Source organism: Impatiens glandulifera, chromosome 4, assembly GCF_907164915.1.
Source record: "Impatiens glandulifera chromosome 4, dImpGla2.1, whole genome shotgun sequence".
Classification (NCBI taxonomy): Eukaryota; Viridiplantae; Streptophyta; class Magnoliopsida; order Ericales; family Balsaminaceae; genus Impatiens; species Impatiens glandulifera.
Window position 1 is genome coordinate 3,739,850 of NC_061865.1, and position 27,608 is coordinate 3,767,457.

Below are 27,608 nucleotides of genomic sequence, written 5' to 3' on the forward strand. Positions count from 1 at the left end.
ATCCTAATCTGACAGATCACCCATCTCAACCTACTGGCTTATATATATTATTAAAGAATTATGACAATTTTGAAAGAAAAAAAATGTTTGTATGGGTTAGATTTTTTTAAGCTTTTGCTCTTTTGATGTAATTTGTAGGATTGGAAAGTGTCTCATTCCTTTAATAAGATTAATATTTGAGTTCATCTTCCGTTTTTGTTTAGTGAGACGTTTAGCATGCTTGAATTTGTCGTAATCTCATAGTCTTTTTGAATTATTTGATGTTCGTATTCTCGAATCGTATTAGTGATCATTCTTCTATCGAAAAGTCTTATTCTTATCACTGAAGGAAATGAAGTATACAAATATGCTTTTTATAGGTTTAACAAAAAAGTGTTATGGAAACTATCTTAAAAGTATCATTTCACTATTAATATAAGTTTCTCGTAAACTTTTTTTAATGATTGTTTACCGAATCTTGATTAAAGACAATTTTAACTACGAAAAACGCTTGAAATTATTGATTAACCGTCAGATAGCTTAGAACCAATAGTTCATTATCTAATAAATCTTTGAATTATTTGAAAAACCATCTCTTTCAGAGTTTGAATATAGTATAATATTAAGCAGCATGAGTGAGCCAAGTCGATTATATTCCATTCAAGTTTTGTCTTTGCCTGAAGCCCTGAACAAAGTTCTTCGTCAGCACTCAGAAATGATTAAAAAAACTAAAACTTCATCGTCATCCATGACGCTCGCCATTTCTCACATCATCAGTTTCTTCCATTTTCCCCTCAATTTCTGCAATTTTTTTTCTGATTTTTTCTGTTTTTCTTTCAGTATTTATACACAATCAATCATGTGAACTCCACAGGCACAAGCATTTTCCATCACTAGCAGGTTTACTGAGCTCACTTGCAGAGGTGATTTGTTTTTTCTGTCCGATTATTCATTATTTCACTATTATTTCCATTGTTAAACGACTGAAACAAGCAAAGAATTGATAATTTGAATAAGTTAGAAGTGTTGTAATTGGAGAATAAACGATATTGCGTTCTAGTTAATTTTTGAGCTTGGCATTGAATCTGCACTAACAAGGTTAAATGAGTTTCTTCTATCTTATTGAACAATTTCAGTGTAAATATCAATTTGAACATTTTTCTTTCCATTTATGCAAATCAAGATGATTGTTGGAGTAAAGTGGATTACCCACTTCAGTTAATCCGAGTAACTATTGATGTGGTGTATTGCTAATAATGAGAATGCCTTTTGTGTCTTCTACAGGAATATAAGCAAGTTATGTGCTTCTTTTGAGGAGTATTGTTGTGTAGAATTTGAAATGGGTTTTCATCCTTTTGTTTGGTATTGTTGGCCAGAGGAATATGGTGGTATTTGGGCACAGGAGACAGATAGCACTTTTGGTGCATATGCACCATGTGGGATTGATACCCTTGCAATCACTGTCACTCATTTAGTTCTTCTGGGATTATGTTTATATCGTATTTGGCTAACGCTGAAGAGCATTAAAGTGCAGAGGTATTGCCTAGGATCAAAGATCCGCAACTATGTGTTAGGTCTATTGGCTGGTTATTGTACTGTTGAGCCATTGCTCAAATTGTTCATGGGAATTTCAATGTATAATTTGGGTGAACAGACTGTTCTCGCCCCTTTTGAGGTAAGTGTTCGTTAATTTCTCTTGTCCCTTGAGTTCCTAATCAGCTTATTTGGAACTATTATGCATACCGTGAGAGCTTTTGTAAAAGTAAAATAAGAATTCCCTTCTAAATACAACCATCCATTGTCCCTTATTTTTTGTGTGGTAAGAACAGGATTATTCAAATGCATTTACAAAATCATCAAACAAACATACAAGATTCCTACATGGTCCCAACAGTCCAAATACAGTTCAAATCTACAAAAAAAAAAGAAACCAATAAAATAATACAAACAAAACAGGATAAACAATTTAAAACTCAAACACCAGGACTCCTTATTCATGGCTCCCACTGATCCTTCCATTCCACTTCAAATCCCGTCTCCCATCTATTATTTTCTGCCCTTATCTTTCTCATATTTCCTCCAGAAGATCAACTAACTTTCCACCCTTATCCCTTATCCCTTATCACCCTTCTGTCACTTCTATCCCACATCAGCTTTTAGACTACTTGAAATTCTCTACAATCTTTAAAAAAAAACTGCTCTACAATCTATCTCATTAGCATAGTGAATCATTGTATTATTATACGTGGATTGTTTGGTTTTCTATATTTCTAATATTTTTATCAAGTAGATGAAGTCTGACCATCACTTTTCCATTGCTAGCCGCATTGGAAGTTAGTTATCTTGATGTTTGAAATTTACCTATGAACTATGTCCAATGGAGGAATCGATTTACAGTCATTGTTCACACAAAGAAATTAATTTGATTTATTGGCTCGAAAATCTTGGACTAAGACATTGTTTGATCTAGGATTTTTCTCAGAAAATTGGGTTATAGTTTGAAAATCTTGTTTGATGAAAAAGTGGATTATTTGTGTTAATTTACCAAAATATCTTAAATTTGTATTTAATATTAAAATTTTATAAAAAAAAGTATTGGTATTTTATGATTTGATTGATAAAGTGATTGATGATGGGAATTACATTATTTGGATTAAATAACCCCATATCAAACAAGGCCTAATCTCTGATGTGCTCTTTTGGAGTATATGTTAGGTTCTTGGAGGTTTGCTTCAAACCTTGTCACTTCTTTTCACCCCTTATATTCAATTAGATTTTGCATCTCTAGTTTTGTACATTCTGTATGGTAGGAAGTGACATTTGAGAAGGATCTACATTTACATTTGCAACTTAGACAAATAAGGTAATGAATTTGAATTACCAAATCAAATTGACCAGGATTCTTAAAGTCAATTCCAAGTCCTAATTCATGCACATAATAAATAACATTATGCACTTTAGCTGTAAAAGCGATAATTTCCCATTATTATTTATCACAAAATGGTAAAAATATCACTATTCCTAACATGATAACAAGACCCCATTCCACGCCTTAGCCTCGTAGGAGTGGATTGCCAATTTTAATTCTGGATGATGTATCCAATTCTATTTGCAAAATCACTTAATTTCTGTTTCAGGTGGTTTCTTTCATCATTGAAGCCATGGCCTGGTGTGCCATGTTAGTTATGCTTGCTATTGAGACTAAAGTATACATTAAAGAATTTCGTTGGTATGTCCGATTTGGAGTTATTTATGTTTTGGTTGGTGATGCTGTCATGTTAAGCCTCATTCTTCAAGTGGTAGATTTCTTTTCGAGGTTAGTTTCAATTTATAAGTGAGATAACCAATAATGTGCATATGTTATTCATTTTGATCTCTAGTCATTGAAATCATTCTTTTTGAGCTTTTTAATTCTGTGTTTGATGTCTTCTGAGCTTTGCTTCTTGTTGGATTCATAACTAATATCAACTTTTGTGACGTTACATTTTTCTCTTGGTTGATTTCACCACACGTTTGGGGTCTTCGCAAAAATGTGGATCTATGAAGTGGTTGCATAGTTAAAATAAAATAATCATGCATACGAGATCTATGAAGTGGTTGCATAGTATTTTGTTTTCTTTTGATATAATTGAAATGACTTACCAGGGAATACTAACAAATCTCGTATGCATGAATTCTTTTCAAGTCACAGTGGCCATTAGTAAAATACATCAAATTCTATCCCCTGGACAATTATTATACTAAACTGTCTCAAGATAGAACCATGATGCCCATATATATTATATTGCTTTATTCTTTTTGTCGCACCATTTTTTTATGAATTTCAGACTCTTCTGCAATTCTAAATTAACTACCAGAAAGAAGTATTAGAGGCATAACAGAAATATATGTTCAAAGTACTAAAGAATGATGGGTAGCACTTACAAATATTTTCATGAATTGGAATATAATTGGATAAGATGTTTAGAGACCGGAAGGGCAACCTTCACCATGTTACTTGGTAAAGCTGATGAATTCCTTTTGCCCTCATTCTTCCGACCATATTCTACCAAATTGAAAACTAACTCTTTAATATCTGAAGTGAGTGGTGAGTTTGGATAATCTTTTATTAACAGAACTCTAATTTCTCTTAACTTACATAGAGTAGTGGAGTATCAATTTTGTTGTAGATATCCTCAAATAAATAACCGAGGAATGTTATTCTGAAAATGAAGATATATATGTTGAGAATGTTGAATACAAGCAAACTTCAAAAACCAGAACTGGGATTTATTCCTCCAGTTGCAAACTTGCTTGGTGACATTACTTGAAACTTTGCTGTTAAATTTCCTGAAAGTTCCTTCAACAATGAGGATGCAATCTGAAGAAAATATTCATGCACAGATTAATTATAGGTGTTTCCTAGCAATAAATTTCACAGTTCTTTTTATTTTGCAGATCTATCTTCTACCTGTATATTGGAAAACTATGTGTCCAGGTTTGCAGATTTACTGCCTCTTTCTATGATTTTATGGTCCATTTGATTCATTCATGGGTTTATATAGGCATGGGTTAATTATCATCTAACTAAGGTTTCCAACAGATTAAGCATTATGTGTCCTTAATATAATAAGATTGCACATTTATTGCTTAAGTTCTAGAATACATTGCTTATCTTCAAAATAAATTTTCTTCTCCAGGTGTGTGCGGTTCCAGGAATTAATGAAAAAACGTTTCTCTTTTTAAAAAAGTATAATGTGCAACCTTATTATATAGCTATATCACAACTTTTGATAGCATTAAAGAACTTATATTAACTGAAAACGAGTCTGTAGTTGGTGTAACTAGGATAACTAGGGCTTACAAAAGCATTGTTATGAATATCAAACAGATTTTATTTTTTTTATCGCAACGACACTTGTTACATAAGCATACGACATGAATGGTCAAAAAAAAATATTTTTAAAGGGATGTAACAATTTCATTAGTCAACACTCTCAATATTGTTGTCTTACATTTAAGAAAAAATGGGCCTGGTATTTGATACATGTTGTTTCCTCATGTAGGCTTCTTTTGGTGCATTTCTTCTTTTCTATGTTCCTCATTTGAACCCTTATCCTGATTATGTCCCATTATGGACGGAGTCCTCTGATAATGGCAAATATGAAATATTACGCGATGAAGACTATATTTGTCCAGAAAGGCATGTCAACATCTTTTCGAGTAAGCAAACAACACAACTGAGCATTACTATTAGTTTCTTTTACCTTCTTTACAAATCATGAAACTCTTTTGTTTATTTTATCAAATAAAACATCAATAAGAAGGTCTTTGGATAGTTGCAGTGATTACAGAAATTCAGTTATTGCTAATGACATGTCTACTTCTTATATACTGGTGCCTTAAGTGCAACAACGTCAGATGAGCTAAATCTGGCGCAATTCTGTTGTCTCTTTTTATGACCTTTCTTCTCTTATTTGGTTCTCATTCTTTATTAGTTTAAGCATGTCCTTAAGAGGTGTAGGACAAGAATTAATTCAAGTATTAGGAGAACTTATTGACATCCCTAGTTTAAATCCTTAAATATCAAATGATTTTTTTAAGGTCAACTTTATCAAATAATTAAAAGAGTGATATTACTTTATTATCACAAATGAGGTGAATGAAAAATCTCTAGCTACTAAGATTAACAACAGAAAACAATGGAGAAGAAAATCTGATCTTGAGTTGTGTAATTTTTGTGATAGGAATATTCTTTGGTTGGATGACTACTCTCATGAAACAAGGGTATAAAAAGCCTCTCCGAGAGAATGATGTTTGGAAGCTAGATGTATGGGATCAAACTGAAACATTGTTCGCTAGGTTTGCAATCTATATATATGTCCTCATTGTATGTATGATGCACTAGGGATTATATTTGACCATATTGTTTTTATCTTTCTTGGGACATTTTAGGTTCCATCATTGCTGGTGTGAAGAATTAAAGAAACCCAAACCTCGGCTTTTGAGAGCTTTACACTGTAGTCTTGGAGGAAGGTATTAATTGATTCTCTTATTGGAGAGTTATACTGTTGCTTCTCTGTAGTTTTAAGGATCTTCTTCCTTTTGTGCAACATGTGTAGATGATATCTTGCCTGTTCACAATTTTTCTACAGGTTTTGGCTTGGAGGCCTTTTCAAAGTAAGATTAATTTTTCCATAGCTTTCTTTCAAGAATATATTTTTCTGACTTCATTTCCTTATTTAGGTAGTTTCATATACTGTGGTTTAGTTTTCCATAAAAGTTTACTTACCTAAATGAGATGGATTTCATGGAATAGTTGTACTCATGATGCACTTTGTTCTTCATTATTGCGTGTAAGATTTTCCTTGAAAACTAAATTTAGTTCAAGAAAATGTTTGAAGCTAGTTATGTATGTATATTATTATTATCAGTTTTTGCAATGGTTAGCTTCCTGTATGTTATTGCTTTTAATTGTATATTTGATAAAGGGTCAACATTTATTAATATTGCAAGTGATAGCATGCAACATGACATTCAATTGGGATCTTTGTGAACCCCAAGTTCATTTTTATTTTAAATTGTAATTACCAAAAGTGAAAGTACATCTAATGTCATGAGCTTGTTGCCACCATAAGCATGGATTTGGATTGGATGATCTTGGGGTTCACAATAAGCTTGTTGTCTGGTCTTGTTGAGGCCCATCGGGTCTCGAAAGCTACCACTTTATCAGGCTGGATCTTGACAGGCTCAATCAATCGACAGCCAATACCTAATTCATCTTTCTTAATTGTCTTGCAGATTGGTAGTGACCTGGCCCAATTGATGGGTCCAGTTTTATTGAACCATCTTTTAAAGGTTAGCACCATTCTCTTATGCAATCTATAACTCTTATGTTATTATGAAAATTTATTCTAGGATCTCTCTCATTGTGAACTAGAATATTGAAGACATTGTTATCTCTAGCACTATGTCCTCCCGTCTTTCAAAGTTCAAATAATTGTCTCTGCAAGCTATATTAGTATCCCATTTTAAGCTCTTGATCTCTTGTTTCCCACTTTCTTTCCTTTGAATGTTAACCGTATCAAATTCTTTATATTAGGCTCACTAGTCATTCTAAGATGCTAACCAATGTTGTTCTCTGACTTTTTCTGTACTCTTTGTTGGTATTTAAAGATCTTGAAGGAATGTAAATACCTTTTTCAGTTATATTTAGTCTACGGAGCATAAGACTAACTTCTTACTGTTTACAGTCAATGGAAAAAGGTGATCCAACATGGGTTGGTTATGCTTACGCCTTCACAATGTTTATTAATGTGGTATGATCTCCATCTCATCATATTTATCTGTTCTGGTTCTTAAACAATATAATGTTATTGCTTACAGTTACTTTCCTTTTGTTGCTTCTAGAATATGCAACACAGATTTCTGGTTCTAAAATAGTGTACCTCATAACTCTATCATGTGTAAGAAATGTACATTCCTCTGGTCTGATCAGAGACATATTTACAACGATTTTTTTTTTAACACTTAACTCAACAATAGATATTAAGTGTTTGTATTTCTGAAAATATTATGGTTGGGGATTTTATTAATATACATGTTACCATTGTACATATGGAGATAACTCTCTAAGACATTGCTAGATGATGAAGCTGTTGATATTTGATAATAGCTTCTGAAATGTGAAATTATTATTTCTTCATGTCCTATCACCAAAGAGAAATGACTATGGTTTGTCCAAAACTTCTTACCCATGTTAAGGTTTAAGTTTACTTGTTAGTTTAAGTTGTTTGGAGATGGGTCAGAAAATGGTATCAGACTAGCATTGTCTGATCATGCAATGCTATGCGTACATAGAACAATTAGCAGAATAGTAGAGCATAGGGTGACAGGAAATCTAAGGACCTCATGGGCATGAATGCAGCAAAATACTTATAAATAACTGACCAACAACAATGACAGGACCTGACACCGAACAAACAAAAGTGTATCAGAGGCTTTCTGTCTGGTGCATGGCAGAAGATACTCTTTCTGCCTCATCTTTTATTGGGGTCATTGCACATTGAATCCGTTGTTGATAATCTTCATTAAATTTGATAGAAGTGGTATATCATTCTCCTCTACTTAAGCTGATCTTATGTCTCTAATTGATTCAGTCATTTGGAGTGCTGTGTGAAGGTCAATATTTTCAGAATGTCTGGCGTGTTGGCTTCAGGATAAGATCTATACTGGTAATTTTCATTATCAAATTACTTTGCTTCTTCTTACGTATCTTGTTCATTGCTGCTTCCATTTGGGTCCGTTGTTAGTACTTCTGCTAACATTCAAAAGGATATATAATTATAATGTCTGTAAATGCCCTCCCCTCCTTTTTCTTTTTTAAAAAAGTCAAATTTTCATTAGAGAAAAGGAAACGCAAGAATCGTTCAAAGATTACAAATTGAAGGGAGAAGATAAATAAAAAAAAAGAACAGATTCTAGTCTTATGCTAGAGTGCAAAGCTCACGACTACAAGGTCATATGTTCGAGCCTTCTGACCATTTAAAAAAAAGAAGTAGATTTATATTTGTGGCTATTGGATTCTTCTAGCATAACGAGGGCCAAGGTGGGAAATTAGATTTGTCTGAGATTTCACTCTCCTTCTAGCAAACTGGAGGACTTAAAGCTTCAGATTTACACAAGAATTAGGTCATGTAGGTAAATGATCATTAGGCCTAGAAATGTCAAGGAGAATAGATATATAACTTATTTTCTGATTCTTAAAACAAATTTGTATGTTTCATTGGATGGCAATTATCTAATGCAAGACATGATTTAGCTCCTGATTGTTTTTTAAATCGAAAAGGATTAACATAATTTTACTTTATAATTCATGTTTAACCTCCCTATGTTGCTAGAAAATGAAATGGATTATCTTAAAATTCACAGTTTTCGACTCTAGGTGGCTGCTATATTCCGCAAAACATTGAGACTAACCCATGAAAGCCGCAAGAACTTCTCAACGGGGAAAACAATGAATCTGATGACCACAGATGCTAATGCTCTTCAGGTATGCTATTCTGTTCTTATGGTAATTAAACAGATTTCCAAATTCCCAATTCTCCAATCTTATAGTCATTATGATTTGAAATGGCAGTTGTTATAAGTACAAGATTATAAGATAAATTCAAGTCCTAGTCATTATGTTTAATTGGGCAGAAAAATAAATCTAATGAGGCCTATGAAAGTACTGTTTCCTCATCGGTTGTTTATGTTTAACTAAAATATTACGTCTACTTACTGCAGCAAGTATGTCAACAACTTCACAACATATGGTCATCTCCATTTCGTATTACCATGGCTATGATTCTTCTATATCAGCAGTTAGGTGCTGCTTCACTATTTGGCTGTCTAATTTTGGTTATGATGTTCCCGTTACAGGTAACTTTTCACACCCCACTTAATATTTAGAATGCTTTCCTTAAGCAATTTCCCCTTATTTCATGCTTTATCTACAGCTAAATATTCGTCTAATTGCATTATGTCCTCTTTCACTTGAAATATGACATTTATTGACAGACATTTATTATAAGCAAAACGCGAAAACTGACAAAAGAAGGACTTCAACGAACTGACAAGAGAGTCAACTTGATGAGTGAAATTTTGGCCTCAATGGACACTGTCAAGTATGAGTAAATCTAGCTTTGGCTTACTTTTTTTTCTTTCTTTGCTTAAGCATAAATTCTTCTGTGAACGTGATAATTTTGAACTTGTGCTATCTAATTTTCAGATGTTATGCATGGGAGAAAAGTTTCCAGTCAAAAGTTAGATGCTTGCGAGACGATGAATTATCATGGTTCCAGAAAGCACAAATTCTTGCAGCTGTAAGTATTTTCAGTTAGTTTTGTTTTCCATTTGTTACATGGCATTAGTAGGCTTTATAAAATTATTAATGGACATTTTAGTTTCTCTAATCAGACTTTGAGGGTCGGATGAGTTGATTATTTTGTTAGTGATAGTTTGTCTAGGTTTCCTACTAACACTTATTAATTCTCTTTGTGTTTTACAGTGCAACAACTTTATATTAAACAGCATCCCAGTTTTTGTTACTGTGGTATCATTTGGAATGTTCACTGTGCTTGGTGGAGATTTAACACCTTCAAAGGCTTTCACATCGCTTTCTCTATTTCAAGTTCTTCGATTTCCTCTAAACATGCTCCCCAATTTAATAACACAGGTCTGTTTTTTCCTAACAAGAACTTATTGATTTCCTTGCTTATGTAAACATTTATATTTTTCAACTAAGACAGTCAGTGATCTTTGATGGTATATGTTTCTCCAAATACTTCAACTGTGGTTTATTACCCAATCCAATGAATTTTACTTGTTTGTTCTAAACATCTTCTAGGTCTATTAGAATGACAGGTTGATAGTAAGAAGGAACAAGGCCATTCTTAAGAATATATATGTGATTGTTCTAGAAACTTATCATGCAATGCAACAAAACATAGCCTTAGAATTCCTAATGCGTTCCCAAGTTAAATTTTAGTGTATTCTATCAAAATGCTTGAAATTGGGGAAGCATCAACATAAGATATTAAATGAAGGTAGTCATAGTGGTTCGTAAATCAAAACGCTGGGTTATTACAGATTCTTTTTTTATAAAATTTGAATTAGAAAGGTTGAATGAGCTATCACAAGGTTATAAGTTCATCTTCAAAATGAATGCAAAAGAGAAGGTGTGCATGCTCACAACTACAGCTGAGGTGTGAATACTGTTATTTCTGGCAGATTGTTAATTCACAAGTATCGTTGCAACGTTTGGAGGAACTACTTTTATCTGAAGAAAGAGTTCTTTTGCGTAATCCCCCTCCTGAACCTGATTTTCCTGCCATCTCAATCAAGAATGGATACTTCTCTTGGGATTCTAAGGTTCATTCTTTCACCTCCCTAAATTTATTAACATGTTCTAGTTTTATCAAAGTCTGTTTCAGCATCCACAAAGTAATACTTAATCAAGCGGATCTAGTGTCGGAGTAATCCTTGTAATCTATATTCTACTGGGAAAACATTACATACAATATTTTATAAAATGTTAATTGGAAATACTGTTTGGCTAATGTGCATTGTTCTCTGAATATTTGATGGGACATGTTCCAAATCTTTTTCTTACCCTAAGTTGCTCCACTATGTGGATTTCTTGGGTCCTCAAAACCGTTATAATTAAACGTTCCTTTTTCCAGATAACTAATGGTGTAGTTGCATTTTACAGAGAAACAAAATCATGACTTAAGTTGTCAGTATCTCATTTCTCTAAGATCTAGTTCATGGATTTTCTTCATTTTCCTTAGTAGATGTAAAACATTTCCTATGGTTTATTTCTAAATCATGTACACCTATAATATGTGCTCTATGCATTGTCATTTTTCATACGGAAATTAAACTCAGAATACAAACCTTTCTTCATAGGTATTCCAATGTTTGAAAGATTCTCTGGTGCTTATAGCTTGGCAGAATTATGTTTGCTCTTACATGGAAAATGATAACATGTGTACTATCTAAGTCTTTATAGCTTGACAGAAATATAGTTTGGAGTGTTAATGGATTTGTCTATATTTCATGATGCATAGATCTTTTCTCTTAAATTCATTATCTATAGAAGGTGAACCCCACATTATCAGATATCAATTTGGACATACCCGTTGGGAGTCTTGTGGCAATTGTTGGTGGTACTGGTGAAGGAAAATCATCGCTTATATCTGCAATACTTGGAGAGATTCCTTCAGTAGAAGATGCAAATGTGGTCATTAGGGGGAGTGTGGCCTATGTTCCACAGATCTCCTGGATTTTCAATGCTACTGTGAGTCTGGTCACTTCTTAACACTGTCAAAGTAAAGTCTTTGAGTTAAGTTAGCATTGCTTGTGCCGACAAAATCTATCTCATTTGTACAGGTACGTGATAACATATTATTTGGATCAGATTTTGATACTTCAAGATACTGGAAGACAATAGATGTAACAGCACTGCAACATGATCTTGATCTGCTGCCAGTTAAGTGTTGGTTCTTTTGGTAAATAATAGAATGTTTATTTGGTTATAAAATTTGTTTTGATTGCTCCATCTGTTTACCAAAATTAACATTCTCCCAGGGCCGTGATCTAACTGAGATTGGTGAAAGAGGGGTCAACATTAGTGGGGGTCAAAAACAAAGAGTTTCGATGGCTAGGGCTGTGTATTCGAATGCAGATGTTTACATATTTGATGATCCCTTAAGTGCTCTTGATGCTCATGTTGGTCAGCAGGTGCATGTTTATGATTAAATAATTACCTGTTCTTTAACTGACTTAAAAACCAAGTCTAGGGTACCATATGATGTATATTGATCATAAACTGTTTTCTTTTGTTGACTTTAGCTTGTAAGTATCAACCTTTTAAGTTTTAATTTTATTTAATTTCCCTTTCACCTTGATCTTATTTCCAAATCTCCTCCAGGTTTTCATTAAATGCATTCAAGAAGGGTTGCAAGGAAAAACCAGGGTGCTTGTCACAAACCAGCTACATTTTCTTCCTAGGGTAGATAAAATAATTTTGGTATCTGAAGGAATGATCAAAGAAGAGGGAACTTTTGAGGAGTTATCTCGAACTGGCACACTTTTTAAAAAGCTTATGGCTAATGCGGGTAAAATGGAAGAACATGTGAATAGTGGGGAAGATTATCTCAGTCTTGAACATAAGCCTGTTACATCCATTGCTAATGGAATGGAGAATGGTTTTCCACAAAGCATGGCATCTACGAATAGAAGGAAAGAAGCTAAATCTGTTCTAATTAAGCAGGAGGAAAGAGAGACTGGTGTTGTCAGCTTTAAAGTTTTGACGAGGTAATATACATTTTTGGTACTATTGTTTTGTCTCAATAATGATGGATGTGAGAATAAATTTGGTAATTAACTTGAGTGCTACAGATTTCATGTGCCGTAATGAACTTAATTCAAACTGAGACAGTTTGCCGCTTAGCAAGTGTATTGATAAGAAATGACTATTTTTCCATTTAATTAAGTGAAGTGGGAACTGAAGACCATTCTTTATGTTAGGGTTACTGTTGAATTATCAAACTAGGCATATTTCCTCTATCTCCTCCTTCGAATTGATATACATTGCTTGCACTTAATGTAGTACTTTGTTTACACTTAATATATGCCTGTTTGTTTTTATTTTATTTAAAAATTCCATACATAGAATGAGCAAAAATGGCCGTTTAAGCCCAACGACCAAAGCATGACATGAGGGGGAATAAAGGAAAATAAAAACTTATAGACACCAAAAACAAAGACCTAATGATCAGTGTATTCCTTTCAAGAATACATAAAACATTTTGTATTCAGGAAAAATATATTTATCTTGGACTTTGCTTCTTTCAGGTATAAAGGTGCATTAGGAGGTTCATGGCCTGTCATGATACTCCTTATCTGCTACATAATGACAGAAGTTCTTCGGATTCTTAGTAGCACATGGTTAAGTGTTTGGACAAAGCAAAGCTCATCGAGCAGTAAAGGGCCTGGTTTCTATATCCTGATTTATGCTATTCTTTCCTTTGGGCAGGTATTTTTCTAAATTAGATCTAAATAATCTGCTTATTCCCCTTCTTTCCTGATATATGAACTTTGAATGAACTCTAATCCTGTTCAGAGCAGCTTATATATTTCTAATATAGAATCTAACTGAAAAATCTTAACAAGTTGGGATGGCACTTAACTGTTTTCCATCATTAACACGATTGATTAGGTAAATCTGAATATTTTTAGATATAAGTTGAAACAAATGTGTAGTTTCACTCTTCGTTCTTTGTCCTCCCTATCCAAATTCTTCAAAAACATGAGGGATTTGCATCTTTTAAAACACAACTATATTTATGCTGCAACCAGGTACTCGTGACACTAGCAAATTCGTTTTGGTTGATAAAATCAAGTCTTCATGCGGCTAGAAGATTACACGACTCCATGTTGGAGTCCATCTTAAGGGCTCCCATGGTGTTTTTTCATACAAATCCCATTGGACGAGTAATCAATAGATTTGCACGAGACACGGGTGATATCGACCGGGATGTTGCCAGTTTCATTAGTTCGTTCATGGACAAATTTTGTCAGCTCCTATCGACATTTGTGCTAATTGCAATTGTCAGCACCATTTCGCTTTGGGCTATCATGCCGCTTCTGATTCTTTTTCATGCAGCATATTTATATTATCAGGTTAGTCTTCCTTTGCAAAAACATTTTCTGTTTTGTATCTGTATAATTGTTAACATTGTAGAAGACATTCACATTCCATGTTTTCTCACAAGGGTGTTTGAATCAATACCTTCATAATTTGGCATATCAATGACATGGATCAAGGGGGAACTTCTATAAGTCAGAAAAAGACCATACAAAAATTAGAACATAAATTCATAAGGATTCACTTTGTTTGATATTTTCTTTTGTTCTGCCTTTTAAGACTAAACAACTAGGAAGAAATAAAAGGAGAACCTCTCTGTTATGAAATTCAGATCCTCAGAAAACAGTTAGGTAACCTAACAAGATACTTGTGAGTATGCAAATGGAATTCTTGGAGTTAAAATGTTTTGACATGTCGCATGCCATGTTCCTCAATTGTCGACTTCACTTACCTGTCATTTGGTGTTTTATTATACAGATTTAAAAAAAATGCTGATTTCTACTTTTAGTATATTTTTTCTTCTTCTTTTTGTATCCTATACAAAGGTAAAACACCTAGTTTCCAGATTGCAAGCTAAACTAATTGTTCTGCAGACCACAAGCAGAGAAGTAAAACGCTTGGATGCCATCACTAGATCTCCTGTTTATGCTCAATTTGGAGAAGCATTGAATGGTTTGTCAACTATTCGTGCCTATAAAGCGTATGATCGAATGGCCAGAATTAGTGGGATATCTATGGATAATAATATTAGATTCACTCTTGCCAATACAAGTTCAAACCGCTGGCTTAACACAAGGCTGGAAAGCCTGGGAGGTGTTATGATATGGTTAATAGCAACCTTTGCTGTAATGCAGAATGGAAGTACAGACAACCAGTTAGCATTTGCATCAACAATGGGTTTGCTTCTCACTTACACACTTAATATCACAAATCTCCTGAGTAATGTTCTAAGACAAGCAAGCAGGGCTGAAAATAGTCTTAATGCTGTTGAACGTGCTGGCACATACATAGATTTGCGACCAGAAGCTCCAGCCATTATTGAAACTAATCGTCCACCACTTGGGTGGCCTTCTCAAGGAAGCATCACATTTGAAGATGTTCATCTCCGTTATCGGCCAAGTCTTCCACCTGTGCTACATGGGCTCACTTTCCATATCAAGCCAAACAAAAAAGTTGGAATTGTTGGAAGAACTGGTGCTGGAAAATCTAGCATGCTTAATGCTTTATTCCGGATTGTAGAAATGGAAAGAGGGAAAATTGTGATTGATGGTTGTGATATATCAAAGATTGGGTTGACAGACTTGCGTTCAGTTCTGAGTATTATACCACAAACACCAGTCCTTTTCTCAGGTGTGTAATTTATGTCCTTTTCATATGAGCATTGGCAGCTTATTAATTCCCATTTTCCCAAGGTAAGGAGCCCACAACTTCCCAGATGGGGGAAAAAGACATATTCTTCAGTAGCAACTCAATATTTCTGAACTCTGAAAAATGCTTCCTACTATGACTGAGTTGCTCATCAGAAAATTTATGCTAGATCTTCTTTTCTCAATACTCCAATTGTTGCAGGAAGTGGCATAAATTGTTGCATTCTCATGTCCCTCTTGAAGGGGATAAAATTGTTGTTGGTTGCTTCAATATTTTCCTTTCTAGATAATTCTGGGAATTTGTCCTTCTAAAAGCATTTCTGCTACCAACTCCTATGTCACATGACTTTCATGTTTAGGAAATGGTGCATCAATAAGTTTAAAATGCCACAGTTTTGAACACAACGATTCAGCATTAGGATTTAAGGCAGTGCTTTAACTTGGTCTAATAATGGTGCACTCTAAATTAGAAATTTTGACTTCCCTCAATTCTTTTCTACACAATTGTGTAACCAATTTCGACTATGCTCTGCTAGCCCTTGTTAGGTCTTGAAGATGCATGTGTTGCATATTCGCAATTTATGAACTATTTCCCCTCCCCTTTTGGTCTCTCATATAGTAGTTTGTTCATTCTTCTCACTGAGTTCCACATTATGTCAAGTTGGGACAAAGAAAGCTGTCTGGACCACCTATATTATAGAAGCTCTTTTCCATCTTATTCCCCAACCTGGCTAACAAATTTGAGATTTTTTCTGGACTAAGCATTACTGGACAAGCTCCTTAAGCAATATTTCATATCAAATATCCCTTTTTGCTCAGATGATCTGTGGGTTGAGTTTGAAGTACTATTCAACTATATTGGGGAAGTACCGACTTGTTTCTTCTCTTAGTCAATTCATCTTATTTCTTTCCTCCATGAAAAGAAAGCCCCTCGAAATTTTCCATTCTTTTTTTTTTTTTTAAATGTCAACTTTCATAGAAAAAATAGCGCAAAAAGCGTTCAATGGTTAAAAATGGGGGAGGGAAAAAAAAATCAGAAAACAAAACAAGCGAAAGATAAAACTAGGAGCTAGATGCCGATAAGGCCAAACAAATTTCCAAGACAGTTCTTGGACAAGTACTTTTTCTTCCTCTAGCAACTTAAAAATTTCAAGCACCTTTTCACAAATTGATGAAACTCTTGAATTGCCGTGCAGATCAATATTATGTCTTAAATCCATTGCAATTCAACAAGTGCATTAAAAAATGTCTCAGTTTTGGACTTAAATGTATTTCTTCATTCACACCTTTGTTTTGTTTTTCTAGGGACTGTTAGATTTAATCTGGATCCTTTCTGTGAGCACAATGATGTCGATCTCTGGGAGGCATTGGAGAGAGCTCATCTGAAGGATGTCATTACAAAGAATGCGTTTGGTCTGGATACTGAGGTACTGGATTAGTTTAATGTTTGTCTTTCCTGCGTTATTTTAGTTGGTCAAGGTAACTACATCATTCTTATGGTAAACCAGTGATCTATATTAGAGAAAAGTGCAAGAACAGAGGCACATTGATGATTTCACTAATGAATTTATGTTTTTTTGACTGAAGGTCTTAGAGGGAGGGGAGAATTTTAGTGTTGGGCAAAGGCAATTGCTTAGTCTTGCTCGGGCATTGTTGCGCAGATCAAAGATTCTTGTTCTTGACGAAGCAACGGCTGCTGTTGATGTTGGAACAGACTCTCTTATACAAAGTACCATTAGAGAAGAGTTTAAATCTTGCACAATGCTCATCATCGCTCACCGCTTAAATACCATCATCGATAGTGACTGGATTCTGGTGTTAGAATCGGGAAAGGTATTAGATTCTCCTGCCTAAGATTATTATTAATTTTTCCTATTTTTATTTAAGGGCTAAATAAATCCTTCTCTTTTCTGATTAAATCCTCTTATATGCAATTATGATATTCATACACAGAAATTCTTTTATGAAAATCCAGGCCTTACAAACTTAAATTTAAATCTCACAGTGAAAACCTCCTCTTAAAATTGTTGATTGAATTTATTTTCATCTTGGCCTGAGAAATTCTTTAAATGTCTTTTCAGGTATTAGAGTATGATACTCCAAAAAATCTATTGTCAAATGAAGGCAGTGGTTTCTCAAAGATGGTCCAGAGTACTGGAGATGCAAATGCAGAATATTTGCGAAGTTTAGCCATCGGAAGTAGTAAAGACATCATAAACTCTGTAGCCTCTTCGAGATGGGCTGCTGCAGCTAAATTCGCACTTATTTCGAACCTGACTTCTTCACATAATAGCCTTCAGCCCTTTTTAGTAAATGATGAAAATAACATCTTCAAGAGGACAAAGGATGCTGTAGTAACATTAAAAGAGGTTCTTGAGGGCAATCATAATGAAGTTATTAATACAACTTTGGAAGAGCACCAACTGCCGACAGATGGATGGTGGTCGTCTGTGTATAAAGTAATTGAAGGTACTACTACTACATATACAGTCTTATTAATAAAAAAATCATGTTTTTTTTCTTCTTAGTTTTGATATGGGACTTATGGTTTCACTTTTCAGGACTTGCTATGATAAGCAGATTGTCTCAAAATGGGGTAATAATAGATGAGTCTTACAATGTCTTGGAGGATAGACCACAAAATTGGGAACATGTTGACAAGGAGATAGCTTGATGTTCTTCTCACTTTTGTTTTTTAAGGTAATTTTTATTTTGTAGTAAATTTTATAAAAATTAAGTAAGGGTATTTTGATAGTTTAACTAATTTGATTTGATGGTTGAAAAAGAAGAAGAAATGATTGAATGATTTTTGGTAAAAAAAAAAACCGAACATCAAAAAAGCCCGAAGTGTAGAATCCGATGAACTAAAAATAATCACATCTTGCGCAGATTCCTCGATGTGGAGCAAGAAGCCCATCTCTCATCGCCCAACATTCAGCAAAATGTCCATTGAACCTAAAAGTTGGCAACTGGTCGATGTACAACTCATTGAAAGGTAAACCTTTTGTATTAAAGAACTTTCGTAAAGGATATGAATAATTGATTGATTGTAAAAGGATTAATAAAGTTGGTCAATTATCAATAATGTATTGTGAGTTGCCAATATTAAAAAAAAAATTGCTAAATAAGGTGAGTTTAATAGACTTTTCTTATTTAGAACACTGATTTTCGTTTCAAGTGTGAGACTTGACGTCTGACTTGAACACATCTTATTACCGTTACCTAAAAGAATGGATGAATTTAATAAATTTACATTGATTACATAATTAAACATGAGAAAAGGTTGAGAGTGGTTTCCTGTAATTCTATTGTTACAGGGTAGAATCCAATTTAAATACATTCTTAAACTAGTCAAATTTTTACTACTCTACGTTTACTACGAGAATATTATGTGATTTTATAAATAATTTTGATTTTATGGATTATATAAAAACAAATATTTATATTTATAAATTAAAAAAATGAATTAATATAACTTCCTTATATTATTATTTACTTATCATTATTATTTAAATTTATAATATTATTATTTTTTAAATAATTATTACAATTTCAAATTATCTCTTAATTTTATGAGTTTATAAATTCTTGATTTTGAATACTTAGTTGAAACAATTCCAAACCATTTGAGATCATCTGCTACCAAATAAGTATGCTCTTTCGTCCTCTCTCACAAGGGGAGGGGCAATATGGTAAAACTGTTTCATTTATTTACCATATTGCCCCTCCCATTGTGAAAGGAGACGGAGGAGCATGCTTATTTGATAGCAGAGGATCCTACTCCATTTCAAACATAGTGGAATTGTCTCTTACTTGAAAGACTATTTTATATTTTGTCTCTTACTTGAAAGACTATTTTATATTTTATTCATCTCATGTGGGAATTGATTGATGGTGTAAAAGGAAGAATAGTTAAAAAATCAAAGCTTATGAGTTTTTGTAAATTGTTATATGTTTAGACCACGACAAGATAAATGCCAACATTGATATGTTTGGATCTCATACCATAACCAACAACTAGTGCTGTGAAAAAAAAAAAAAATTACCGGTTTCATTTTATTTGTTAATCAGCAGTGCCGGTTAATATGTTAGTTTTCGGTTGAAATATTTTTTAATCAATTTAACCGGTAATAATTTAATTATATTTATATTTTATAATTTATATTAGTTATTTTATAAATATTAGATATATTAGATATATTATATAATTAATAATTTATATATATTAATTATTTTAAAATTTAAAATTATAATTTATATAGTAATTGTTTTTAAAATGTAAATTAAAAAACAATTAAAATAGTTTCATTAAAATATATGAAATTATTTCTAATAATATATTGTAGTGACCTGGAATTATAAATTATAATTATGATAAAATTCCTTAAAAATATGTGTTCAAAATACATTTAGAATCAAAGTAATGTGAAATTATCGGTTAAACATGCTTAAGACTCAAACCGATAAAATCGATATCAATACCAATCGATTAACCAATTTGTAAAATAAATGGCAAAATCGGACTTAACCGCAACACCTTACCAACAACTTCTAATTGAGTTTTTTTTTTGTTGCATCCCCATCTTTATTAGTATAAATTGATCTACCCACGAGGGAAACTTAACAACTACTAACACAAGGAACCCTAGATTTCGAAAGCGATCAAGCTCAATATCATGCCCGGAAGAACGGAATGGGCTAAAGCGCATTTGATGATCACGTGTTGCCGACAATTGAAATTTCAAATAACCTTTTAACTATTGCTAGGCTTTTGTTTTGACTTAAGATTGTAAAGTTTTTAAATTGATGGATACAATGAGTATACAAAAATAGAATGGTGGAGTTTTTAAGGAAAAAATTGAAACAAAGAAATCGAACTTCGAAATCTCAAAATAAAAACACAATAAAGACAATTAGATGATTTGTGCGAAATAATATAATATTATATTGGGAATAATGATAAATTTAAGACTGTGGTTGGAGCAATTTTTTCAAATATAGGACTCTCCTAATATTTTATCATTTATAGAACTCTCATTTCCTTATTTAATTATATTTGAAACTGCCACTAACTCGTTAACTATTTAACATTAATTTGTTTATTTATTTTTTTTTTTTATTATTATATAACCTAAATATTTTATTTCTTTATTTTATCATCCATGAAAAATTAAGAGTTATGCAGTCTACAAAAAGGAAAATTATCAGATTGTAGTGTTCTTCGCCAGATTTGTCGTAAGCTAGATGCTTACTCTGCATCGCTTCTTTTGCATCTTCAACAACGATTCTGCATATGGAACTGCATTCGGTAGCACGAGAAGATGCCATTGTTGTTGAAATCTCCAAGGCATTCAGTGCGACTCTGGCATCTCCGTCGCAGTTTAATGACAGAAACTCTATTGCGTCTTCATCTACTTCAATTGATGTTAATCTTTTGACTAGGCCAATTGATGTTAATCTTTTGACTAGGCCGATGAGAAAGCCTTTATCTTTGTCAGCTATAGCTCGCTTTATGAGCGATGAGATGTAATTAGGTTTCAACGGATTAAGCGCAGGGGCGGAGCTAGGATGAAAAATTACCTGGGGCTGACTCCAACTTGTATCTCAGATTTAACTTTCTATGTTCCGCTTTTTTTTCAATAAACTTCCACGATTATTAAAAGATAGAAACTCGTCATGCCCTCTCAATGCACACGCTTGCAAAGTGAGCCATCGAGTGATTTCAACAGTTGCTGTAAGCCGTAATCTGTTATTTTATTTTTTCATCTGAACTGTGCATTTAGTATTTTGTTAATATGACAAGGATATTCATTAGATTATCAAGATATTCAATTGCCCTATTATGTGGTGAAATATTATATCCTATATGCATAACAAAAGAGCATCTATCCTCATCATTAACTCGCTTTCAATATTTGAATCCATCTATTGTAAATGTAGGTTTTTGGGGTTGCTTATGTTAAAACAATAAAATGGGAAACAAAAAGCAGCATCTTTCAAAGGAGAGTATTCTAACCAAGTAAATTTCTTAAACCAATGACTTTGGAACCGTCGATTTTGATTTCCAAATTTGGTCGGCGGGTACTCATCCTTAATAGGTTGATATGACCCCATCTTGATATAAGCTCGTCTAATTTAATCCCTTTGATTAAAAGGATATTTCCATATCGGAATACGTAATGTTGGATCAAGTTTAAGAGAACTTACATCAACATCAATTCTAGGAGATTTGTTAAGTTCTCGAGTAGGGATATCAAATTCTTTATTTGAACTTGTTTATTAATATTAATTTATATTTTCTTATAAATTTTTGAAATAGTTTAAAATTAAGAAATATAAAACACTATTATTATTATTTTAATTTTTATATATTCACATTTCAATAACATAGCCAACTGGGGACTCACATGTCAAACACATATATAAAAAAATTTCTTTTAGGATTTTAATTTAGGTGGGGCTGGAGCCCACCCTAGCCCATGGGTGGCTCCGCCCCTGATTAAGCGTGAGGACCCTACATCGAGATAACAATGGAGTTAGCAAGTGGAAGGAAGGGTTTTCGGTTGTTGCTCCCATGAAAACTATAGTTCCATCTTCGATTACTGGTAAGAAGGAATCTTGTTGAGATTTGTTAAACCTGTGGACTTCGTCTATGAACATAACAGTTCTTTTGGTTATCTTCATCTTTCTCAATTTTCTGGCTTCTTCTACAACGTCCCTAATGTCCTTAACTCCAGCGGTTACGGCAGATAAAGAAACGAATCTGTAGGATGAGGAGCATGAATTAACTATGGCTCTGGCGATGGAGGTCTTACCAGTACCGGGAGGACCCCAGAGGATGATAGAAGGTAGACGATTGCAGTCTACAGATGATCGAATAAATGATTTTTCGGAGAGAAGATGATCTTGTCCCACAACTTCATCGATCACTCGAGGTCTCATTCCCTCTGACAGAGGCTGATTTGGGACGCGTCTTATGAAGAAAAGAAAGAAATAAAATATTTAGGTTATATAATAATAAAAAAAAATTAAAAATCAAATTAATATTAAATAGTTAACAACGTTAGTGACCGTTTCAAATATAATTAAATAAGGAAAGAAGAGTTCTATAAATGATAAAATATTAGGAGAGTCTTAAATTTGAAAAATCGCTTCAACCACCGTCTTAAATTTATCATTATTCCCTTATTATATTTCATTCAAATTAGATCCCACAATGTTCTTCTTATAGATAATATAAAATAAATATTCTTTTAAGATTACATTACCAATTGCTTAGCAATTCAAGCTCTAGGGTTTGAGTTTATTGGTTTGCTTAGGGCAACAAATGTGTTTTAAACATTATTGGTATTTTTTTATTTGTTTATTATATATTCTTTTCCTCTTATTTGAAAATATATTTTGATTTAAAATAATTTAATATCAAAATTCAATCCAAAATTTTATAGATTTCATAATAATTAAATTAGAGTAACGACAGAGAGCGAAAGTTTTTTAGCGAATGTGTAGCAAACAACTGAAATGGAAGGATGACTAAACAGGATGACTAAGTATAATTTTAAATATTTACTTATCTCATTCATATTAATTAATAATTTCTCTCTTTTCACTTCAATAATAATTTATTTTTTATCTTTTCAATCTTTATTAATAATTTATTAACCTTAAACCTTAAATCCTGATTTTTAATTTTTAATTATATATATATATATATATATATACATATATATATATATATATATTAATATATATATTAATAGAGGAGAGAAATAATTAATTAAAAAATTAAGAATTTTCATATTTATTTTATTATTCTCTTAAATATATATTTTGTTATTTACTTATTTAATTTATTATTTCCCTATTATTATTCTAAATTTATTTTAAATAAATAAATTAAATAATAAAATATATAAACATATATTTACAAATTAATAATATAAATAAATTATTAATAAAGATTGAAGAGATAAAAAATAAATTATTATTAAAGTGAAGAGAAATAAATTATTAATTAATATGAGAGAGATAAATAAACATTTAAAATTATACTCCCTCCTTCCCACTCAAAGCTACTCAACTCACTCCAATTTTAGTCCCGTTACAAGCTACTCACTCAATCATTACCTTTCACTTTATTCTACTTTTCTTACACATTTTTAACTTTCCAATCATTACTAACTTTACACTTCAAAATTTTAAACTTTAACACAATATTAAGAAAATTAACAAATTAATTAACAAAATTACCAAATTAATTAACAAAATTAACAAATTAATTAAAAAAAACCAACCCAAAACCAACCCAATAAAAACCCAACCCAAAACTAAACCCAAAACACTAACCAAACCCAAACCTAATTAACTAAACCCAACCCAAAACTTTACAAACCCAAAATCCAAACATAAAAAAAAAACAAACAAAATGTGAAAAAAATCCCTAACGTTTTAACCTAATCTCGAACATTCCTAAACTATCTTCATTCATCAGCCTCCAAAACAATACTCCGTCTCTCTCTCTCTCTCAAACTCGCCCCCTTTACTGTTTCTCTAAAATGACGACCGATCCGCCATCTCCTCCACTTAAATTATACACCAAAACAACGTCGTTGCTTCCTCCACCACTCGATATGTGTGTCAGTGGTGAATTGGACGGAAAAAAGTCCAAATAGGCGACGGAAAACTTATCCAGTCACCACCACTTGACGAAGACGAGGATTACTCCATGAACGTTGGGAATCCCAAAAGGAGGAGGCTTTCGAGGAACTACGTGAGGAAGCGTAAGCCATTAGAAACTCAGGAAGAGAAAGAACAGTGACAAGCACGCCTAGAATCTTTCTCCAACGCAGTTGCCTTCCTCAATCGCCCGATCCACATGTATTACGTCGTGTAAGTAATTTCATGTTGTGTTTTCATTTTTCTATTCCTAGATCCGTGTTTATTATGAACTGTTAAACAAAAATAAACATGAATCCACATCTAAACTCCACTATTAAACATTCCTTAACATCATAGTGGTTTACATTATCAATATACATTCATCTTGTGCCAGTCTTTCAGTTCACATGGTTTGTTTGATTCATAATCATTCAAGACATAACCAACAAAATAAACCCTAACATATTTTCATTACCCAAACCAAAATAAACCCTAACATATTTTCATTACCCAAACCAAAATAAACCCTAACATGTTTTCACTACCCTAACCAAAATACAACCAGAAGATAAACTGGTAACCTTACTAATTCAGTAGCTTTAAACTTGTTCTGCCTCCAACTTCATCAACTCTAAGATAACTGGTAACATGGCCTCATTAAGGCATTCATCAACACAGTAATCAACACATAATGACATCAAATTGTTGTCTACCTCCAAATCTTCTGGTAGTACTCTTTCCCTTAAAAGAGTTTGTTTCTTCATATGTGGCAGTCTATAGTTGTTATGTCCTCTTTGCATCATAATCTCAACCATACAACTCTGAAGACTTAAAAACACAAAATTTAATTTCATTGGCTCAAGTTTTTGAAATGAAGTAAGAACAGCTAACACTAATTCATCAACATTCATAGGTGCCTCCTCCTCTTGTATTGATTGCAATGCCCTGAACCAACCTAGGTCATTCACATTCAACTCTGGTGAAAGAGCAGGTTGTTGCATCAGATGGATATTAAATCCATCTGATGAAGCAACTGCTTTCCACTGAATGTCATCATCATTGAAATGTGGTCTGGCATTATCCTGCTGAATCACAATATTTGTTCCCTCTGTCAATGGCCACAAAGCTTTCAAATCTGGAACAACCTGTTTTTCAAAGACATCCATTCATTTAATTATTCACCAAGTGTTATAATTCAATAACATTTCTAGTGAACCAGATTGCAAAACATAACTCAATGATGAATTAAATCAATACTTTTATTCTGAGAGTTACCCTATTGATCATATAGTCCTTCATAACTTCTCTTGTAATAGAGGTAATTGCTTTAGTCTCCAATGTTCCTGCTGCCCTATTAACACTTGACCTCTGGGCTGGAACTTGTTCAATGAAGGGATACATCCTTATTTTTCCATCAAAAATACATAAACCTTGTGAATCATAGATTGACTTACACACAGCACATAAAAACATCATCTTTATGATATAATTCTTGTTTTGACATGACCTGTAAGGGTCTGGTTCATCAGGTGATAAGTAGAAATTCTGGGCAGTCTTTGTAAGATAAAACCACTTCTCATCTATGTGGACAATGTGTGCCATGGATTTAAATCTGAACTTATTGATTGTTGTGTCAACTGCTATAGACTGCAGGCAGAATTGTAGTCTCAATAACTTCTGTGCACTGGTAAGTGAGATTTTAATTGTATTACTGTGTGTTCTGATCTGTTTTGCCTGTTTCCACCTCCAAAATATTGATTTCCCAACACCTAGGGCTTGTGCAGCCCTTCTAATGGTTGATCTTCTTTTCAACATGATTGTTTTGAACAACTCAGGGTCAAACAGTTTGTGTTTTTGCCTTACTAAACCTTGCTTTTGATTAGTGAGGTAAACTGGCAACCCCATCTCCATTTGTTCTTTAGCTTGAGTCCAAATTGTGGTGATGATTCTTCTATGAACTCCAAATTGTGTTGCTGCCTTTGTAAGTGTACCCAACTTCAAAGAGCCTTCTTGTAGTGGCTTAAAATAAACTGAACAATATTGTTCTTACACAATCACTTAAATTTGGTTTTTTGTTTGTCATATTTGTGCAGGAACTTGGAGTTAATGATGAGAAATTGAATGCAAAGAAAGATAGTGAAGAGAATTGAATGCTGTAATATGTAATCTGAAACTCCAAAATGTGTTTTTGCCTTTTGTAATGAATGCTGAATGTAGGCATCTGTTTATATAAATGTAATTTAGGTGGGAAATTTCAATGATCTGTAATTTATGTATTGGAGGGAAATGTTTTGGACATTTGGAGGGAAATGTTTTGGACATTTGGAGGGAAATATTTTGGACATTTGGAGGGAAATTTGTAGTTTCAGACTAAAATGTTAATTAAAACTGATGTTAGTTGCTAAATTATGTACTGTAGCGAACTGTTTGCTCTACTAGATGCCATCAAATCAATTTAAGTCTGTACTGCAGTGTTCATTTATTAGCTTATGTTCAGTTTTCTTAATTCTTGTTCCATTTGGGTACCTGAGTAGCTAAGAAAGGGACAGAGGGAGTACTTAGTCATCTTGTATAGTCACCCTTCCACATCAGCTATACCTTCGCTGTAAAACTTTAGTTCCCTTATCATTACTCATTAAATTATATATAATTACAACAGATTTGTAATAATTAAAACTCTTTAATGAACTAAACTACTAACTTCTTCAAGAGCTCAAGGGGTTATCATCAAGGTGACAATCTCTCCTCCTATTGTTCATAATCGTCATGGAAGACTTTTCGAATGAGCCTCCATGCTCGGTCTTTATTTGGGCATAAATGTTGAGACTTAAGGAGGCTTTGCAATACCACTCATCTCCTTTTTTTCCGATGATACTCTTTATTTAGTAAACCCCACAAAAGTTAATATCATTTGTCTAAAAAGATTCTCATTCTTTTTGAAGTTTGCTCGGGACTCCGTATCAACAAAGACAAATATGAATTATTCTTTTTCGGTCACATCACAAAACTGTGGGGATCGCTTCATCCCTACTTCATTTTTATCGGAAACGATCTAAACTGACCCGTGGCATCCTAGCGGCACCCTATATGTTATTCTTCCCAATCTTTATGAAACTTCTAACAAAAGGGGAACACAATTGTCGAGGTTTACCGTTCATCGGTGGGAAGATCGTTTGGTCACCTACTTTCGACCACAAACTCGCCACTATTGAGGTTGCAAAGTTGTCGACGTTTATTTTTAAACCTACTTATTTTGCTCTTTATAGATACCACAATCTTTACGGAGTCTAGGGACATTTTTGTACTGAAGGAAGTTGATGAGCACTATCCTTGGAATGAGTTTTAGAAGTCAAAGATTCCCTCTAAAAAAATTCTTTTTTTCTTATGTTTTGAAGGTTATTCATTAGTGTATTCTTACTCTTAAATATAAA

General features: G+C 33.1%; 2 protein-coding genes across 2 annotated transcripts; one reads left to right on the forward strand and one right to left on the reverse strand.

Annotated features, from left to right (window-relative positions):
- The first annotated feature begins 648 nt into the window (after positions 1 to 648).
- Positions 649 to 18,613, forward strand: LOC124934805 (ABC transporter C family member 12-like). Its single transcript, XM_047475307.1, has 29 exons — positions 649 to 902; positions 1,264 to 1,654; positions 3,117 to 3,295; positions 4,417 to 4,456; positions 5,025 to 5,181; positions 5,706 to 5,820; positions 5,914 to 5,994; positions 6,114 to 6,138; positions 6,760 to 6,816; positions 7,212 to 7,277; positions 8,118 to 8,192; positions 8,903 to 9,010; positions 9,247 to 9,381; positions 9,520 to 9,626; positions 9,731 to 9,824; positions 10,010 to 10,177; positions 10,732 to 10,872; positions 11,600 to 11,800; positions 11,893 to 11,991; positions 12,091 to 12,243; positions 12,434 to 12,819; positions 13,360 to 13,540; positions 13,864 to 14,187; positions 14,746 to 15,502; positions 16,825 to 16,946; positions 17,107 to 17,352; positions 17,601 to 17,988; positions 18,081 to 18,219; positions 18,409 to 18,613. The coding sequence occupies exons 2-28, from the start codon at positions 1,319 to 1,321 to the stop codon at positions 18,191 to 18,193; spliced, it is 4,854 nt and encodes a 1,617-aa protein (XP_047331263.1). The 5' UTR covers positions 649 to 902; positions 1,264 to 1,318; the 3' UTR covers positions 18,194 to 18,219; positions 18,409 to 18,613.
- A 6,163-nt stretch (positions 18,614 to 24,776) lies between these two features.
- LOC124934477 lies at positions 24,777 to 25,779 on the reverse strand. The gene is made up of 3 exons (XM_047475015.1): positions 25,685 to 25,779; positions 25,453 to 25,579; positions 24,777 to 25,322 (listed from the first exon to the last, which is right to left on the reverse strand). Exons 1-3 carry the CDS (start codon positions 25,777 to 25,779, stop codon positions 24,777 to 24,779), a joined length of 768 nt encoding a protein of 255 aa, XP_047330971.1.
- Between the last annotated feature and the right edge of the window lie 1,829 nt (positions 25,780 to 27,608).

Excerpts from the sequence above, each read along its gene's own strand:
- LOC124934805 (XM_047475307.1), top strand. The coding sequence starts at position 1,319 with ATGGGTTTTCATCCTTTTGTTTGGTATTGTTGGCCAGAGGAATATGGT. Across the intron at positions 9,011-9,246 it reads CAGATGCTAATGCTCTTCAG|CAAGTATGTCAACAACTTCA; the intron begins GTATGCTATTCT and ends TACTTACTGCAG. Across the intron at positions 10,873-11,599 it reads ACTTCTCTTGGGATTCTAAG|AAGGTGAACCCCACATTATC; the intron begins GTTCATTCTTTC and ends CATTATCTATAG.
- LOC124934477 (XM_047475015.1), bottom strand. The coding sequence starts at position 25,779 with ATGGCACACATTGTCCACATAGATGAGAAGTGGTTTTATCTTACAAAG. Across the intron at positions 25,580-25,684 it reads GATGAACCAGACCCTTACAG|GATGTATCCCTTCATTGAAC; the intron begins GTCATGTCAAAA and ends TGGAAAAATAAG. Across the intron at positions 25,323-25,452 it reads AGGACTATATGATCAATAGG|GTTGTTCCAGATTTGAAAGC; the intron begins GTAACTCTCAGA and ends TTTGAAAAACAG.